Source organism: Lepisma saccharinum, chromosome 18 (genome assembly GCF_977018435.1).
Source record: "Lepisma saccharinum chromosome 18, izLepSacc3.1, whole genome shotgun sequence".
NCBI classification, from domain to species: domain Eukaryota; kingdom Metazoa; phylum Arthropoda; class Insecta; order Zygentoma; family Lepismatidae; genus Lepisma; species Lepisma saccharinum.
The window spans coordinates 20,818,738-20,839,723 of NC_139246.1; the positions used below are offsets into that span (position 1 = coordinate 20,818,738).

At 39.6% G+C, this 20,986-nt stretch overlaps 1 protein-coding gene across 1 annotated transcript in view; it reads left to right on the plus strand.

Moving 5' to 3' along the window:
* Positions 1-20,986, plus strand: part of 14-3-3epsilon (tyrosine 3-monooxygenase/tryptophan 5-monooxygenase activation protein epsilon) — a 62,769-nt gene continuing 41,783 nt past the window's right edge. The window contains exon 1 of the mRNA XM_083140296.1: positions 1-160. Coding sequence (XP_082996422.1) covers positions 97-160 — 64 coding nt within the window. The 5' untranslated portion in view covers positions 1-96. The remainder of the gene's footprint in view (positions 161-20,986) is intronic.

Here is a 20,986-nt window from a genome sequence, read left to right on the forward strand (position 1 = left end):
GAGCACTATTTTCAGTGTTGGCGGGCGCGGCCATCTTAGTTTTGTTCTTGTAGTTGTGAATTTGTACTGTGGGTGTGAAATCTTAATTCATCCGTCATGTCAGAACGAGAGGACAATGTATATAAGGCTAAATTGGCCGAGCAAGCAGAAAGATATGATGGTAGGTGATTTTAGTGTAACAAGATTGCGTATGTGACAAGTTATTTGATTGGCAAAGAAGCCGACGATTATTGAGTGATCGACATGGATCGGATGTAAGAATTAAAATGACAGATCACGTATTCTTGTGATCTATTGCAGGTGTGGTGATTTTTTGAATGATTAGAGTTATGTTCAATGTTCCGTGAAGATTTCTAAAGCAATAAAGTTGTAGTGTAAGAAATAAGAATGTAATAACCCCGGCAGAGTTCATGTACTAGGGTGGGTCGGTAGGATATAGAGCAGGAATTCCGTACTTCGTATTACTAATATGATTATAACGTAACTATAACTGTCGCTATCTCGTTATAAAGTGTGCATGAACGAGATCAGAAACCAAAATGGATAAAGTTTTTACTGGTGCAGAGATACATTGATTAGGTTCCTTCCAGATTGATTTTTGGTTAAAATTACGGTTCAGAGTACGAAAGGCCTAAGGATAAATGCTCGACGAAATGCACCGTGTTTCCTTTAAAGATAATACCGTTGTTTATGCGTAATTTATAAATGAATATCTGGCATTCCACAGCTGACGTAATGTGAACATACTTCTATTGTGCATTATTCCAGATTTTATCGATCAGTTGGCAACTTTTCCTGGTTCCGTGTACATAACTACAAATCCCTCAGTCAAGAATAGAATTTCAGTTTCTTTTGTGAAATACATAATAAATGTACATTAATCTAGTTAAAACCCCTAAACAGTTAACTGTCTGAAAGTGATACGATTTCCCCTTGTACTTGACACCGTATTTATTTTCTTGCTTGGATTTGTATTTGTGCATCTTGCAGAACTGAGGTGTGAATTTGTTTTTAATGTAATTTTATTACTATTTGAGCAAACCATTGACAGGGATTAGCCTAAAATTTCTGTTATCGAGGCACATAATGCTGAGTAATGTAACACAGTTTTACATTGAGACATGGAAAGTAAGAAATCCATTTTCCTGTGCATTTTATATATATCGCATAAATAAAATTTGTTTGCTGTAGCTGTTGCAAGTCCTAAAGAGTTAGGTGGTTGAGCAGCGTAAGGCTGAAGCTCGTTCTGTAGTAAAAAATAAAATGTTAAGTATCCCAGAAAGTCCTGAAATTCCTTTATTTTCTTCTTTTTCACATTGGTACTTACGTATTCTGCATTCCTAAGGATTCTTGAAGGTGCAATTTCGTTTTTTTTCACTGAAATGATCTATATTTTCGACGTATGAAGTAAGATTTGTTCGTTTCTTTTTCCCTTCAGTAACACGCTAAATGGCGGTCACAGTTTCACTACCGTAGTCAGCATGCAGTGTTTCCACCCCACTCCACCAAAAAATACCTACATAGTCCCACAAACCATTTCTGGTAAGGTTAGGATAGGTAGGGTCACGTATAGGTTACAATAGTTAAAAATTGGTTTCGTAAAAAATATGCGTAGCCCCACACACTATTCTCGCATATCCCCACGAACCATTGACACACAGCCCCACAAACCATTTGCGGAAACATACCTTCTTCAGTTACAAAAACATGTTTGGAAACACTGACCAGGATTGACTGGGATTACGTCATCACACGCAGGCTACATCCACATGGAAGTAAATGGATGCAAGAGCTTTCGTGCATCGGTCACACATTTATATCGAAAAATAGATGATTTACCGGCAAAATTGAATGAATGGTGCGAGAAAACACTTCCCCGAACTTAAACAATTCTAAAGAAACTGCATTCGGTAACTAATTTCTCCTGTAAATTTGAAGAAATGTGTTTCGGGGATACTTAAATTATGCTTTTTACACTAAAACAAACCCAATTTTCAGTATTTTTTTCTTTTTTTGCTTCCTTAACACACAATATGGCAGGCAAAACTTGACTACTGTAGTGGGTATGCTGTGTTTCCAACCTTCTTCACTGAAAAACATCTACTATCGTGTTTGTCACGTCTGCAAATTGTACATTATGCACGGTAGCTGACGGATAGACCCACAAACCATTCTGATAAGGTTAGGTTTGGTTAGGTTAGGCAAGTATAGTTAATAAAAAAAGGGGTTGGAAACACTGGCAGGAGGTTATGTCATCAAATGTATGCAGCATCCGGTTCACGTAGCGAAAGCAATGGCACTTGTGCTTCATTGAGATATTTCTCTTGAAAAATACATGATTACCTGGTCAAATATATTCCACGATGAAAGGAAATACATGTTTCCTGGTCAAATATGTTCCACGAGTATGAGGTATTTTCTTTCATCGTGGAATATATTTGACCAGGAAATCATGTATTTTTCAAGAGAAATATCTCAATGAAGCACAAGTGCCATTGCTTTCGCTACGTGAACCGGATGCTGCATACATTTGATGACATAACCTCCTGTCAGTGTTGAACGTTGGAAACCTTAGAGATAGAGAAACTCATTTCCGTAAGTAGTTTCTTCTGTAAAATTGAAGAAATGTCTCCGATATAATGAACTGTTACCCATAATTCTTATGCTTCATAACCATGGTGGGACATTTTCCATATGATCTTGTATTTTTATTATTGGAACATAGAAAATTTTGGCCCAAGTTCCTTTTGTTTTATTGCGATTTCATCATGCTGTGAATGCAATTTTTACATGGTTTGATTTCGATGTACGTCTCTTAACATATACTGCGGAGTTTTAGCGATTACTTAAGGTTTCGTTCAATATATGCTTTCGTGGTTAGGTTTGGTTCCCTTAGCATTAAAATAAATTCCCTAAATGTGTTCTTCTAAGGTTCCGATTTACTTCTACATTCATTCCCACGCTTCTACGATACTTACTGTCGCTTGCGGACTGAGAATATCTTATCCATGAGAAGTGTGTAAGGTAATTTTCAAGTTGTTTTTTTCAACATAAATAAACTTTTTTCGAGTACAGACAGTGCTCATTACTTTAAGGAAGGTTCAAATTTCGTGTGACAATGATTTCCAAAGTTCTACAATAATTAGTCTTTGTGCTAGGAGAAATCATAAAACAATCGGAACCGTTACCGTTTTTATGGTAGGGTGGGATTTACAAGCACATTTAGCACCTGTACGAAAAATTTGGGGTTGTCTGATGTTGACAGGTTTGTTCAAGTTTGGGGTGGATCGACCAGCGCACACTTTATCTCTAATTTCCTTTCAATGGAGGAGAAAGTTTGTTTGCATTAATTATATCCATTTATAGCAGTGATTTCAAACCTGCTCAGACAACAACATCTACATTGCAACAAATGATATAACTTTACTGAATTAATCATCTTATACTTTCCAACAACTATCCAAACACTTCAAAAACTAATAAACTTGTTACACAGACAGGGTCAGTTGCTTCTTCTTTCTTGTCTAAAATATTGCACCATTCTTTTAGCGGAATTGTTTCCACTGTTACGTGAATATGTCTGAATGCATGTACTACAGATTATTTTGATATTGCTTCTCTCTTATTTTAATTAGTCTGTAATTCCAGCTTTCATTCATTGCTACTCATCTGTCTTGGCGACAATCTTGCAGCTAGAGTAAGAAATTTGCACATATGTGATACAATGATAAGATTGAATGTCACGAATGTGCTTCAAACGTGAAGCCCACAGTGCAACACCGCAAAGGGACAATTGGATGGGTTTATCTGCAGCTTCTGTGAGAGCACGAACTGCGCATGTTTGTTTCTAGGATATAAAGTTTCAGCAGTATCCTTATTAATGTCCATATTTGCCCATATAATCACCTCAGGCTACTGCCACCTGTCCAGTCCTTGCACCATGGCAGGACTTGTCGTGTCGAGGTTCAAATGAGAAACTGTACCATCGCGGCTATCTCGTGGTTTCTCTTTCTCAGTAACATAATTTGTCATGTTGCGGCCTGCCACAAATACATTACTTATTATGCACAGATTTTAGTGAAATAATTGAGGAAAGGTATTAAAGACATGGTTCATTCTCCAAGTTAATACCATACATTACTGAGTGCTAAAGGGCCAACTACACGCCTGCCTCTTATGTAATAACATAGAAATATTTTAAAAACAATAATATCATCATGCAGTGCAGTTAATCAAGCATACCACAGTTACAGTGCCTTGAATAGGTAAGAGTAGAAAACTACCCGAGAAACTGTTTCCTGAAGCAGATGACAACATTGATGGCAGTGCGATCAGTAATGCAACTAATTTTCTTATGAAAGTAATAGAGCTTAGTTAGTTTTTGTAAATATTGTATAGATTTGTTTGTCTTGAAAGGCTGTTCGTGAATTGGTGGAAACAGTTATATTTGTGGATTGATTTGTAGTCACGAAATGGCATTAATTTGGAAATAAAAGTAAAATAATATAAATAAATAGCATGCATAACACAAGAAGAAACAACACAGTGAGATTCCGAACGTCAGGGATTGGATTGTGTACTAGTTTATTTTTCTATGTTATTAGAATATAAATAGTATCCTGAGAGGTATTTCATCCCGAGGCAACAAACCACAAGTATCGCTTGGAAGGGAGCAGTCGGTAATCAATGCAGCCTTTCGAACTGTAGGGACACAAGCTCTGACTACACAGTTTCCTCAAGGAGATTTTAGACCAAAGCGGCACTTGACGAACGATACTGTGATTTCACACCAAAGTGGCACTTGACTAACGATACGGGGATTTCACACCAAAGTGACATGGGTCTTTCGGTCCAAGGCAGCTTTCAGAGCGAAGCAACATGCGACACATGTCGCTTGGAAGCAAGCTATTCAAGAGCAATGTTTCACACCATAGTGGCATGATGGGCAGCACAGGCCAGCGTCACCTAGATCTGCTGTTCGTGCAATTAGCAGCAAACGCTTGCTAATATACTGAAGGCACCATGTAGCTTGTCACTTCGTTGGGAAAATCTTCCTGTGGCACGTCGCTTCGTACTGAGTACCCTTCGTGTAAGGAGTTTTCTGACCGAAGTAACAAGCAGCACACGAATACGACATATGAACGTGTGCTGAACAGTTTGCTGTTTGGATCCTCATGCTCAATGAATGCTATTTTGCAGTCTGAATGAGAGCCAAGATAACAGGACGTGGTCGGCTGTCTAGAATGTTCGTTAATATCTTCACGACCACTGTAGCCTAGCAATTGTGACATTCATAGAAATGCTTTATGTAATGGAATCAGACGATCCAGCAAAAACTCAATTTACTTACATTATAAGCAGACGAATACCACGTAGAGGGACCGACACCAGTGCTTCTAGCGGATCATAATTCAGAGGAACCGCCAGAGCATGCAGAACTGTTCCGCACTACCCATTCAAGGCACTGTACCACAGTATTGTAGAGATTTTCAGTAAACTTCTGACATACAAAAGCACTCTTGAAAAACCTCTGCATCAATAAGCACGTTACTTTGCAAGTATTAACAGTGAGGTGATCAATTACATGTGTTACAAGAATCCAGTGTCTTCATGCAAATGCTACATTTGTAAAAAGCAGCTAATTATCTGTAGTTTAATTCTTTATTTTTTAAAAAATGTACTATACGTGAGTGGAGCTATGCTGGTGTGAAGCAGTAGGATTACCGTGAGGTAAGAAATAAATATTTTTCACATGTTTTTGCATTTGTTTTAAGATCAAGTGTATTACATTGTATTGAAATTATCAGCTGCAGACTGTAGGAGAAGAATTGAGTCTACAAGAATCTGTAGGCTTTTCACAGACTAGCTGATGGTAATGCAACAGTGGTTTTTGTATGTAATTGTTATATTAGCATTATAAAATGTCTTGCTTTCGCTTTTGAACAGTAATATGAATAGCATTTTGTATTTCTCCACAATGTGACATAATCTATTGTTGGTTTTGATCCCATTGTAGAGACAACCTCACATATGATATTTTTATGCCTAAGTAATGCACCCGGTAGGTGTAGTTTTCTTACATAGGATATTTTACAAAGTGCACATATGCAGTAGGGTCCAACTACTAATAACCAGATATGGTCTGGTCTGCTGACCACACTTCAAGAATGTACACAGGGAATTTGATATGTGTCTTTTACAGCAGCTAGATATCTTTTGAGTATTGTTCCACATTGAGTGAAGTTCACCATGATGTACTTTGTACTGCCATAACCAAACTTCTGCATGATTGAGATGAGGTATAGATAGATGTTGCTGATAATGTTCAACATTAGTGCAAGGGGGGTTAGGAAGACCGCTGGAGGCTTGTCCATTAAAACTTTTGAGGGTTTAATATACAGCAAGGTGGCTTCTAATGAATGTTGAGTTTTTTTTGCATGGATTAATATTTCTGAGAGTTGCGCAAGCTGAAAGGTTGAAGCCTACCCCCCTGGTTGGGAGCTGTCTGAAGGATTGAAGCCTCATTGCCTGAAAGACAGTTAAGTGCTTTGAGTTATCTGTTTATGGGGGATGCAGTAAGTGGTAAGTGTGTTTGGGTGGAACAATTTTCTGTGTGAGAAGCATTTCCAAGTAAGATGCCTCTGGGGAATTAACATATTACGGGGTATATTTGTAATTGTATTTTTTTTATTTGATATAATTTGTAATTTTACATGTGGCATTTGATTGATGACATTGTACATACATGTGAGTGGTCTACTAGAGTAATGGCAGTGTGACTAGTCTTTATCACATAGGTTTTATAAATTTGACTCACAAATTTGATTTAGGCCTACATGTGGTTTTGACATAGCTGCAAAATCTTTTTATGAATTGAATTATGAGAAAAAATCCACAAAATTGGTGAGTTGCAAAATCTAACAATTTTATAATTTCAATGTTGCTGTGACTTCCATAGCATGAAATTATTCTGCTTAGCAAAATTGGTAACCGTTCTGAATGTTTAATGATTTTTTGCGTGTTTGATAGTATTAGGAAGTGTTTTAGAATACTGGAAACAATTATGGAAGGAAGTTTGAAGCTTGGAGAATCTAATTAGTACAGTTAAGAGCTTCACTTAGTATTATTTACAGGAAAAATTATGATTTGAAAAGTTAGTTTAAGCAAGCATCTGCACTTTGCAAAGAGCAGCTGTTCTTGGTGTAGGTTTCTCATACATGCTGTTGAGACAGATTTTTGTGCAAGGCCTGAAGGGGGTTTCGTGCTTGACACCGGGTGTTGGAAGCATTTAGGGATGTTGATAACGAAAGCATTTTTGTATGTAACACCTCTTTACACCCCCCACATGTGTAGATGGCATTGGCATATATTCAAGAAATGAAGAAACATATTGGGGTATATTGGAGGGAAAATTGTTCTCCAGAAAACATACAGAGACTGAAATATGTGTTGTCATGTCAAATATGCATGTGTACCATGATTAGTTTGGAATTATACTATCGAAACTTAATTTAAGAGGGTCATCCTGAATTAAAGCGAGCGTTTTGGTGTAAAACACAATTGACAAATGATGTGTGCAAAAGATGTACAATACTGATAGCTTACTCTACTTTCCCACTTATTTGCCATACCTATTCAAGTACTTTTTATAGCATGATACCAGTTGGTTGATGCAGTCGTTGAACTCTCTTGCCGCCAATGTATTCAACCATGTAGTGACAGTGTCTTTGAATTCATGAGCTGTGGTGAAGTGCTTTCTGGAAATAAAGTTTTTCAAAGATTTTGTGAAGAAGGTATCGTGAAATTGCAGGAAAGTATTCATGCAGAATGTCTAACGTGAAAGGTCTGTCAGCCTGAATTGCTGAATCATTCTTGAAGACCTCTGTCTGAAGCGTTTGTTGATCGGAACGTTCACTGTTGTGCAAACTTGTTCTTCCCACATTGAACTTGGCACTCCACTTTCTCACAGATGATGCATTCATCATGTCATTGCTGTACACTTCTGTTATTTGCTTATGAATTTCACAAACTTTTCTTGCATTAGGAAACCTTATCACACCTCGCACTTGGCAGAATTCTCAATATTGTCGCACATGTTCAGGGTTCACAGCTCGATACTCCATTTTGCTGCTTGGTTGTAGGTGGAGGTTGCTGTGTGCTACAGTCGAATGTTCTTTCTTTCTGAAAACCATTTGCCGCTGCTGATGAACTGACAGATACTGTCGCTACATGGTTAAATGCATTGGCAACAACCAATTACAATGATGGTATCAACAAATTGGTATCATGCTACGATGAGTGCTTGAATAGGTATGGTGAATATGTGGAAAAGTAGAATAAAGTATGTAGTGCCTATGACATAATTTTTTACACCATTATCTGGATGACCCTCGCAATTGTAATTGATGATTCTTTATGTAGTTATAAATTTTTGTTGCAATTAGGTTTTGCAGTAGGTGGAACTTGCATCTAACTGAACAGATTTGCATGACTTCACAGTTGTGGAGCCAAAGACAGGTAACATAACCTAATAGGCTTCACAGGTTTGAGTCTTCTTCTAAAAACTCCCTTGTGCAACAGGCAACACCTTGGTTAGCATGCATGTTATATTAGATGCATCCTCTAGAAAATGGAGTATGTGCAGATTTCTTAGAAAAACCTATTTCCTTCTGGACTCCAAGAGACCCACCTAATTTGTACTTCCTGTGTTCTGTATGAATATATGATTTATAGGTTAAATAATGCTTGTGGTAATGGTGCTATTAGGGAGCGTTTAAGGCTGAATCAACAAGCATGCATGCCACGTGGGAACAAATCTTCAGAAATAAATTTTACCTTTCGTATCACTAGCTTCTCAGACTGGACTGTTTTCTCTGCAAAATGTAATTGTAATTGATGCCTTGCAGTAGCATGCATCATGCCAGTCTGGTTGCGCATGTGTGGCAAATGTTTCTTCCTTGTCACTTGGCACTCTGGTTTGAATTGAGACTCCCATGCTGCCTGTTTCTTCAATCAGAAAGCTTCCTTAGAGTTGTGGATGGTTTCTTATCTAATTTGATTAACACAAATTGTATCTTGTTGCCGTTTTCATCTGACCCTTTGTATAACGCTTCCTACCTTCACGGGAAGATTTGTAAGGACCTCTGTTACCATTATACGAGGTGTATTTTTGAAGTAAGTACCATTTTGATATGTACAAAAAACAAGTAAACTTTTTGTAACAATTTTATTGTTACATGAAAGACCACACTTTTATCTACTTTTCCACATAATTGCCACCAATATTAAGGCACTTGTCATATCGAGCAACAAGCTTTTATATTCCGTCTGCATAGAAGTTTGCCATCTGAGTTAACAGCCACTGCAACACTGCCATTTTGAGGCTATTGTCGTCATCATGGTGCTGACCTCAGAGGTGCTTCTTCAGTTGCAGAAACACATGGTAGTCACTAGGAGCTAGATCGGGGCTGTATGGAGGATGATCAAATTGTTCCCAGCCAAATGATGCGATGAGATCTTGACAAGAAAAGTCAAGGTGCTACCTAAACGTTTGCTTTTGTGTGCCTCAGTTAACATTTTTGGTACCCATCGTGAGCACAATTTTCCGATTGTTTCAGCGTTCGGTAACAATTTCGTAGATAACATTTCTTGAAACTTCAGGGAACTCCTCTGATAACGAAGTAATCTCTCTCACTTTTTCGTCGACTTTCTGCACCAAATCGACAGTGATCACTGAGGGTCGCCCACTCCGTTCCTCGTCATGAACATTCTTTTGGCCATCTTTGAAAGCTCTTACCCATTTGTGTACCATTCCATCACTCATAATGTTTTGTCCGTACAGGTCACAAATCTGACTGCGAGTTTCAACTGCTTTCACGCCTTTAGCACTACGAAAACTAATAACAGCGCGTATTTCACAGTCGGCGGGATTCACAATCGGCGGAGGCATTTTAAATACGCAAAAACAAATGTATACACGATCAATTGTTGCCGCAATGGCATCTGTGGCTTGCCAACAGATGTAGGTACCCAGTGCGCATGCACGGGACACCGACCGCAGCGCTGCAGCGGCAGAATTTCAAAACGGTACTTACTTTAAAAATATGCCTCGTATGATGGACCTTCTCATTGTTGAATTTGCCAGATTAACTGGTGTATATTGGGAGCCTCCTTCCACTTTGGAACCTGACTAAATTTTTCTGGTGGTCAGCATCAGCTAAGCCTTCTTGTTATGCATGTTAAACTGCAATATTGAAGAGGGTTTCTTCTCATCTGGCCCAGGTTCGATTCCCGGTGGAGGCACTTAGTGGTTCGGATCCCACTTTAAGCTGTAGGCCCAGTCCCAATTAGCCTTACTGTGCATAAAGTGGACTTAAAACACCACAAATCAATCAATTTTCATCCGGCTGTGAAGCTATTCATATTCAGGATATTTTATTTCGCAAACTCCTTATTGAGAGTTTCTTTGATCTCAAAAAATGTGTATGATACATGTTGAAGGTTACTTTTATGAATACAACCTTGCTGTTTTCATCACGGCAAATAAATTGTCAGTGGTCAGCTTCAACTGACATCAGGTGCTATCTCACTCTTTTGTCTTTTTTTGTCACATTTGAAAACCAAATATCCATCCATTTATGTCAACAGATTCTGTTAATCTAGTGCAAATGTGTTCAACTTTTGTCAATAGGCTGTTGTTCTGGTACTGTTATTTGACAGCTGCTGCTCACATGAATGTTACACATGTTTTAGTTTAGCTATACCACGTGTTTCAGAAATAACTGATTGGTTAGAAACAAGTATTGCAAGTAAACTATTGCACTTAACATTTATGAAACCAGTCCAGAACGATTGAATGCAAATATTTTGTGTCTTTGTTTTGTTAAGCTGAGAGTTCACATCCCTTCTGCTAGGCAACACTCAAATGACCCACATCACTCAGTGTTTTGGTCCGCAAGATCATGGACTTTACACCATGAGACTTCTTTTTGTGGGGTTTCATCAAGGACAGGGTATTCATCTCACCGAGGCCACGTGATATTGCAGACCTAAGTGAGCGAATCATCCCAGCGATAGACACTATCCACATGCCCATGTTGATGCAAGTGTGGCAAGAAGTAGACTATCGTGTTGATGTGTGCCATGTCACCCATGGTGCACACATTGAACATTTCTAGGTGTTAAAGAAAACTGTTTGCGTTCCTAGTTTGTTCTGGACTGGTTTCATATACGTAAGTTCAATACTTGACTTGCAATAAATTTTTGCAACCTCTCAAATTATTTCTGGATCACCCGGTATATTTTTACAGTGTATTTGTGGAGCTTTGAAGATACCTGTCTCATTACAGTTCTTGCCTTGTTACTGGTGCACATGGTACCATTCTTTACATTTGCCCTTCTTGAGTTCATGGGATGGTAGGGACATGTAATGCTATCTTATCAGATCACACACTACTCAACATTTTGGCTTACATGAACCAGAACTTATGGATGCTCCTGATCTACCTGTTGCTTATGGGTATTTCATCACCTTATCTTCTCTCTTCTAAAGTGGAATGTAGTTCCACAATCTCTCTGATCACCATAAGAAACATGACTGGAGCACAAGGAAAGAAACCAAAGGACCTCGGCTAATGAAAGAGGTTCCAATATTATAATAAGATTCAGTATAATATCTGCACCACCTGCCTTTCTGAATGTCAACTGTATTTGAGTGTTTTGTGTAAGGCTAATACTTCTGACAAAAGTATTTCTAACAACTTTGTTCGTAGTAGTCCAAGAGTGGGCTGGAGGTTGGCATGAAAGTAGTTTCCTGGCCCGATGCGATACAGAAACACCTAGCGACATATCAGAGGACTAGGAATTCTTTTCGGCTGTCCTAAGCCCGAGGCCAGAGAACCTTCCTTCCTTCACCACCCCCTCCCCTCCGCGTGAATCCCGCTGTGAGGTTTCCAGGAAAAGGACACCCACCTGTTTCTTTTAATTCTGGTTTCGGAGGCTAAAATTTCTCCACTGGCAAAGCAATTCGCATTTCTCTGCTTGCTGGCTGACTCTTGCATGGAGCGAGACGAGTGGCAGGCTCCAGAGACAGAACCTTCATCACTGAAGTTTTGATTGAATAAATGTGGTTGATTACAGTGGCTACTATAATTATGTTGAATTTTCTTGTTGAGGTTGGAATTTTATCAATTGAGAGTAAAGACGGCGGTAGAGAATATCAGTTGAAAGAAAGTATTTTTCTTTGAAGGGGGTGTTTTTTTATACAAAATCAATATAATAATAATAATAATAAGGCAAGAATTAGTAACAATTATTATTTCAACTATTAACGAATCGAGTCCCTATTAGAGATGGGCAGGAGCGAAACTACCTGGAATTTAAAAAGGGGAAACGTGGACATGCGTAATAACATATGGAAAAACTGAAAAGGAGAAAGACGGACAAAACAATGTAACAAAATGTACAGTAGTAACAAAGATGTCAGGAAACAATAGTATAATATTGAACATACACTTTGATGAAGTAGTTTTCTTTGTTATGATCTGAATTAAGTCCCTTTGCACAGTTCTCATCGTTGGAGTTCACAGCAGCTTTAATCGGCCAAGATTGATTGATTTTGTTTATTTTACTTCGCCTTTCTGCCACTCTTGGCTAATGATGATATGATGTAATCGATGAAGAGACGCTCACGAAGGACACGTATGCCCAGACCGGATTCGAACCCGGGACCACTGGCGTCGTAGCGAAATGAGATAAATACTCCGCCACGGGGCCGGCTAATCGGCCAAGGGTGGGGACAAACTCTCAGTGATGATGGGAATCCCCTGTGGAAACATATGACCAGTTCCTGCATCACATTAGTTGCTCTCTCCTATTGTGATTTTTCCCAATGTTAATTGATTGCTTGCCAAGTGAAATTTCAGTCCAACTAATTATAGTATGATCTTCAAGATCAGCACTATACGTGTTACAAAGTACTCTTAAAAAAATCCCAGTGAATTGGTCAAAATAAAGTGACAGAATTTCGAGGAGAGGCCGAGCCTCTGTGGACCCACACTTGGTTACGCCAATATACGTAAGTAAACCCGTGGTGCTACAGCCCCTGAGGGCCAGAGCCCACCTACCGACTGTAGGCCTCACTTCCAGTCCAACCAGTTATGTGCGGTCAGCACGACGAACCCCTAATCTTTGTTGTACGTTTCCGTGACTCATTCATAGCTTCCCAATCTCCTCACGATGGTGGGTGGCAACCGGCCCTATACACAGTCCGAAATCTCAGGAGAAAAGTTCATACGTTTCCCCTAAGAGACTCGAACCTGCGCGCGTCCCGTAGACGGAGCTCAAACCATGATGCATCGGACCATACAGTCACGATGCAGAACAGCAGGGCCGTAGCAAAAATTTTATTTCGGGGGGGAAGGCTCATCCCTTATCAGCAGCTGCCATCTAAGGGCGAAAAAGTGGGGAATAGAACCCCTGAAAATGAATTTCTCAGTATATTACAAGCTTCTTTCAAGATTTCTCCACTGGCAAAATATTCACTGAAAGGGAAGTGGCAACGGCAAACAGTCAGGACCTTCACAAATGAGATTTGGATTGAATAAATGTTGTTGATTACAGTGGCTGCTATAATTATGTGGAATTTCTCTTTGTGCGGCAAAGAAGGCAGATTTTCCCCATGATAGTGATGCCCGCTCAAAATAACATTATTTCAGTCTGAAATTATCACGCTCCTTAAACACAATTATAATGAGTAACATAAATTACTGTGATGGAAATTAAATTATCTGTGAAAGATATATATATAATCATTATGTGGACATTCATTCTCCCGTAGGGGGACATGGCCCCTCTTGCCCTCCCTTCCGGACTCCCATGCTTATGAAGGTACAGGAACTTTTTTCCTAAAGAGAAAATAAACTGAATAAATAACAAGCAATAGCTCTGTCATTGACAGCTAGCACTAAGTTCCTCTGCTTGAATGAGAAATGGATATTTCTTGCATGCTTTAGTGTATTAAATTTTATATGTATGTAAAGCAGAGGAAATATACCATCTTGCGTGAATAATATATTGTTAATTTCATACAGTGTTTATCCTCTGCATATGTTTCTAATTATACATTTTCGTAGTTGAAAATTACACGTTTGACACGTCTGTATTTGTATTTTATTTTCTGCTTCTGCTACATTTGACAATTAGCGACGAGGAGGATGAATGAAGACACGCACGCATGCACTCACTCACTCACTCACTCACTCACTCACTCACTCTCTCTCTCTCTCTCTCTCTCTCTCTCTCTCTCTCTCTCTCTCTCTCTCTCTCTCTCTCTCTCTCTCTCTCTCACTCTCTGTTTTACACTCTAACACTCTATGTCCAGGCTGATGCCACGGCTGGAACGTGGAACCTTCCATGGTCAGACCTTCGGTCAACTGCTGAGCGCGCTCGGCCACAGTTTCCTTTCTTATAATCTTCAAGTCCCTTTGTGCAGTTCTCATCGTTGAGTTCACAGCAGATATAATGGGCCGAGGTTGATCTGTTTGGTCTATTTTACTTCGCCTTTCTGCCACTTCTTACTATTCGCGAAGATGGGAGGGAATGAGTGATGATATGAAATTGATGAAAGAACACCCCCCCCCCCCATGCCCAGGCCTTGATTCGATTGATTGGTTTCAAACTGAAATTTCAGTCCAAGTAACGATAGTATGATCTTCGAGATGAGCACTATACGTGTTACAAAGTACTCTTAAAGAATCCCCAGTGAATTGGTCAAAATAAATTGACAGAATTTCGAGGAGAGGTCGAGCCGCTGTAAGACCACACCTTACGCCAATATACGTAAGTAAACCCGTGGCGCAACAGCCCGTGAAGGCAAAGGCCTACTCACTCACAAGGGCTGGCCTCACTCGCACACCAATCAGTTACAGGGTGACGTGTGGTCAGCACGACGAACCCCCCAATCGTTGTTGAAGGTTTCCCCAATCTCCTCAACAGGTCCTATAGACCAGCCATGTCAAACTCAATTCGTGAGTAGGGCCGCATAACGATAATGTCAAAACTTTCCGGGTCACACATCTAGAACCCCAACATCTTGAAGTCCAGAAGTAAGTGGTTCGACCCAATGGTGCCGGGATTCCAGTGATTATTATTGCAGCATCGATATGTAAATTATATATAGACCTCCCCCCATATTTTCTCATGGTTATAGTATTTTACATGTTACTTTCGAGTATAAACTGGTTACAATTGTGCAAAATTTTTTGCAAGAAACTGTTTGTGTGCAATTATAGTTTCGTTTCGCACAGATTTGACAGTTTTTTTTAACAAGCTTCTCAAAAGTCTGCAATAAGTTTTTTTGTGAGCATGAAACTCTTAATGCAGACAACAAATATTTTGTCAGTCATTCTTGATCATTCGGCAAGGCCGTTTCATTAATCTTCATTATGGAAAACAACTTTTCACCAAGGCAAGTGAAAGCAAAATTAATAAAATTTCTACAGCAAAATAGCTTATTCGAGGATACTGCTATGGGAGATATGAGAAAAATCAAGGATAACCCACCTCGCGACATTTATTTTTCAATACGAGTTGCACTGCAATTCAATAAGTTCCATTCGAACGCAGGACTTGCACACACATCATCAAAAGAAAAGGGAGCAGAGCAGAACAAGTATATTGCCCTTCGCACCCTCTGAAGTCTTGAAACCTGTTTCCAAATTCATCACGTAGTATTTTTACTGTGGACAAATATTCCTGCCATACCTGGTATTCCTGAGAAGTTGAGAAGGACAAATTATAACTTTATTAAAAAAGTTTTAATATAACGGAAGACTGTAACTTTGCAAAATGGCCTCCACTTCCTTCAAAATATCAGCTCTTGTGACACGGGGAGGAATCATTCAAGTAGTTTTACTGTTATATCGAGATGAGAATCGCATCCACGAATGAAGGGAGCTAACCGAGCTAGCTCGCAGACGTTCGTAATTTCACATATTGTGAGCGAAAAGGCAACACCACGAACAATTTTTGCTTTCAATTGTTCGTTGACTAAGTCATCAATCCTCTCCTCAACTGTATTTCTGATTTTTTTTTAGATTTTTTTTATTAGCGTTGCTTTTCTGCCACGTTTGGCTACTGGCGACGATGAGGATGAGTAATGGTATCATGAAATTGATGAAGAGACACATACAAAGAACACCCATGCTCAGGCCAGGATTCGAACCCGCAACCTCTGGTGTCGCAACGGGCTGTGCTAACCACTCTGCCACAGAGGTTGGCAAATTTATTTCGTGATATAGAAATACTTCTGGATGAATAAACTTTATCAGGGTACAAATTTTCTACGCTTTTCACTATTCACTTTACAACAAAAGTAAGCATTTCACTTGAAAAATCTACATTCCTCGTCTATAGTCCTTTTCTTACTCCCACGAAGTTTGGGAAGCCATATGGTTCTCTGAAACTTTTACAGAAACTGACTTTTCTTCCAGGTAAATCCTTGAAAATCAAGAAACAAACTCACAGAAAGTATGCACGCTGCCCTCCCCCAGCTGGCAAGATATTTTCGTACTTCAGAAGTAACATGTCCATCAGCTTGCTTAGTTGACACGACATCTACTCTATAATGGAATGTATACCTGTGTAGGGAAAATTGGTCAATGTGTTGAAGTTTGGATGAGTCTGGTCTTGTATCACGAGAAAAGAGAAAACGGGATAACTACAAATGTATAGATAATTTCAAGCATGAAGTGTTAAGTGGGGCCAAGGCGAGCCGCATTAATGGATGCTGGGGCCTACATGCGGCCCGCGGGCCGTGAGTTTGACTGGCCGAAATATCAGGAGAAAAGTCGTTACGCTTCTTCCAGGAGACTCGAACCTGCGCGCGTCCCGTAGCTGGAGAGCCCAAAGCATGACGCCTTAGACCGGACGGTCATGATGCAGGACAGCAGGCCCGTAGGCAGATTTTTTTTGGGGGGGGGTGGAATGCTTATCCCTTATCAGCAGCTGCCATCTAAGGGCGAAAAAGTGAGGGAACCCCTGAAGATGAGTTTTTGTTTCCTAATTTTGATTTGGCAAAGGGGAGCTCTCTCACTGCACCAAGCGCCGTCAACCCTATGCCGGTCGTTTGAGTATCTTGAGTTTGAGTTTCTGTAAGTCTTCTTTATGTATAGATAGGCTAATAGATAGGCTAATCTACATTTATAGTGGGATTGAACTATTGGGCGTCCACCAGGTACCAAACTCTGGACCTTTTTTGACATTACGAGGGTCATCTTTACCATTACGCTATAGGGGAGGCAAAAATATCTGAAACTAAGAAGACATTTTGAATGGACATGTAGAATGTAGGAGGCAGGGTTCGCGCTGAAAAGGAAGAAGACTGAATTCTCCCTCCCCTTTCCTAACCTGTACATCTCTAATGTAATTCTCAACCAAGCCAAGAGTCTTGTCTAGTGTTGCCCACGAGACGAGACTTTGGAGTGTCTCGTCTCGTGGAAATGCTGTGAAATGCTGTCTCGTCTCGAAAATATTCGTTTGTCTCGGGACACATGATCAATCTCATCTCGTCTCGAATTTTTAAAAGCCTGTCCCGTCTCGTCCCGTGGGCAACACTAGTCTTGTCCTTCTACATTTTATGTCACTTTTGTTATTGTTATGGAGAATTCAAATTAATAATTTGTCTTCAAATCTCAAGTTAGAAAGTCAGCCAAAATTATGTTTTTATACTAAATTTTAGATTAATTGAAGATTTGCAAAGAAACAGTAGACCTTTTCATGATCCTTCCACTCCAAAAACAAATGTTTTGTAAGAGTCACATCAAGTTTATGTTTGGAAATAGTGAAGTTCTAGGAACCACACACACACACACACACACACACATATGTAAGCAACAACGATAGTAGGCTATTGTAATTTGGAGAGGATATGATTTGTGAGCGGAACAAGCATGGGAATTTAACGAAGTTCCTTTGCGAATCATCAATTATGTGTGTGTGTGTGTGTGTGTACACGTATTTCCTATCTGCACCGTTGACTCACAAAGTACTACATGTGAGGTAAAACTATCGAAATGTAAAAAGAGGAAGCGCTACCACCCTCCCCGCCTTTTCTACATTTTATTCAAATCGAACACCAGGCACGTATCGAGATATATATTTCGGAGGGGCGTCCTAACGTAATGTCTCAAAATAATAATATTAATAATGTTAAATTAAAATAAGTATAATTATATTAAATTAATTAATATACGTATTTTTATTACATTAATAGATAAGAGGGCGATATAACAACAGTGATACAGTATAACATCACGTATTCATTATCTAGCTTACGTGTAGTTAAGATCGGCAAAATTTGTAAATAAATAGAAACTGCCCTGGCAAGGAAATTAATGCCAAATAGATAAAGAATATAATATTTGTTGAGTATGAAAAAATGATGTTAGATCCAGTTGACGAAAGTAAAATTCCTGGTAATATTTTGCATGTTATTATAAGTAGTAATAATTCTTGCATAAATCTTCTTTGGTACTGTCATTCACGGTAAATATGCTCTGCTTCTCTACACTCAAACATACACAAACTCATGGCCTTCCTGCTTTCTTGGTTTCTTGCCTGGGAAAGAGGCAATAAATCAAGCTGTGACAGCTACGGGACCTTCTGAGGAGGGGACGGAACCCAGCTGTGCAGAGGATTCAAACACCCGCGCGAAATAGCACTCCCGTCACCCTGGGGCAATTTTCGAACAGAGACATCTAGTGGCCAAGTGGCGAACTATGATGAATGAAATTCGGCTGAAGCGGCCGTATCTTTCGCCGTCGATAATACATGACATTTTTAAACAATCATTTTGGGCCGTGCAAGTGACTTTTGAAAGAAAAGCCCTCCCTAGCTCAGTCATAAAAGGATTGAGCATTACGTTAGTATGCATCATAATGGCCATTTTCGTTGGTGCTACCCACAAATCCTATAACCATTCTGTGCTTATTTACGTATTTCCTTATGGGAAATTGAAAAAAAAAAATGGAATTTGTGCACATTTAACGAACTGAAATTGCATAAATGTGTCATGTACTCAAAGTTTCATAAACTAAGTTCACATCCACTGCGTGTTTTCCGGCAAATTTTTGCCCTAAAACGTTATATTCAACAAAATGCAAAAAAGCCCATGTTAAATTTAAGCGCTTTCCACGGCGACCTTCGCCAAACTCCACCTCCCTCTTAAGCCAAGTCAATAGAGAAACCAAAACTTTTGATTTTTCAAAATAGCAAAACACACCCAAATATATATAAAATGCTGTATGTACACTCCTCACACAAAGTTTGGAATATTGTTATATTAGGCCAGGTATGTGCTAGGCATGGTGGCATAAATCGGTGAAGACATGAGAATGTCCAGCAGACAGGCAGATACTATTCCGAGGTAACATATATCATTGCCTGCAGGCCCGGATTTCCCAATAGGTCTCGTAGGTCCGGGCCTAGAGTAGCACTTTGGTAGGGGTGGCACGATTGTTTGTTTTAAATTTATAAGGAATACATAATTCTCGGATGGCCTCCTGTTTTCCTCCGGACACGCGAATGGAATGACAATGTAGTTGTATTGTAAATATAAGTTAACGAAGAATGTTTTTTAAAAGAGATTGGCTAGCAGGGCTGGGAACTAGTTTAGTAATTTGTTGTTTTAAGTACCGACGTTGTTTCGAATGTACAGTATTGTGCTGAGCCGGGCCTTGTAAAGCAAGGAAGGCAAAGTACCTCGGAAAATGAAGGTAAATTTTAAAATTTAATTTATATAATTCATGTCATACCGCTTTGTTACATTTTTGTATGATAGTATTGATGGTATGTACCTATCATTGATTGATTTGCTTTATTTTACTTCACTTCTTGTGCCATTTTTGGCTAATTTGCAAAGAGGGGGGTGAGGGATGATATGATGAAATTGATGAATTGATACAAAAACATCCCTGCCCCGGCCGGAATTTGAACCAGAGACCCCTGGCATCGTAGATCGATTTGCTAACCACTCCGCCACGAGGGCCGGCATATGTACCTATCATTTAAATAAGGTAAAAATAAAAGTCTTCCCTGAAAAACAAGGTAAATGTTAAAATGCAATTTATATAATTTGTCATATTGCTTTGTTACATTTTTGTATGTAACTATCATTTAATTAATACTGCATGTCGTTAATAGTAATACAGATTTTTAATCATGATAAACGGTATGGGGAGCTGCAGAGCTTGTTTGGCCTAGGGGCGGCAAAGAGGTAAATCCAGCCCTGATTGCCTTTGATCAGTTTCTCTTGTCCTTCCACCCATATTATTGACTCAGTAGGTAAAGAGCAGTGCAAGCGTCAAATGACGAACGATCATTCACAATGTCGATTGAACTAGGATGGTGGCATTGCTGCAAGGAGGTCATTCACAAGGGCAGTCTCTGCAACATGGAAACGGATCAGTGAGACCGATGGAGAAGTGGTCGGTCAAGAGTGACAACACCATAGCAAGACCAGTATATGCACATGACTGCATGTAGGGGACCCACGGCTACTGGTTGTTATTTATGAAGTGACCTGGTGCCAACAGTGGGCATCGATGTCTCGACCCAAACAGTTTGCAATCAGTGCAATCACCTTGCTGCCATTGGGCGAAGAGACAAAGATGGGTCCTCCAGCATCTCAGGTGGGGTTTGCAATAATTGCATCATGTTAAGTTTTCTGAAGAAACACTGATAGCACTGCGCCCTGATACAAGACAACAAGTGGTTTGGCGATAAAAGCTACATCACGGGAAGCACCAGAATGTGCAAGAAGTCCATGCATTTGTCTGTGCTGGAGTCATGTTTTGGGTGGGCATCATGTATGGACATCGAACACCACTGATACCTGTACGAGGGAGGTTAACAGCCCAAAGGTATGTGGAGGACGTCCTTCAGCCCTTGGCCCAACCATTTTGCGATCAATAGGGTGACAAATTTGTGT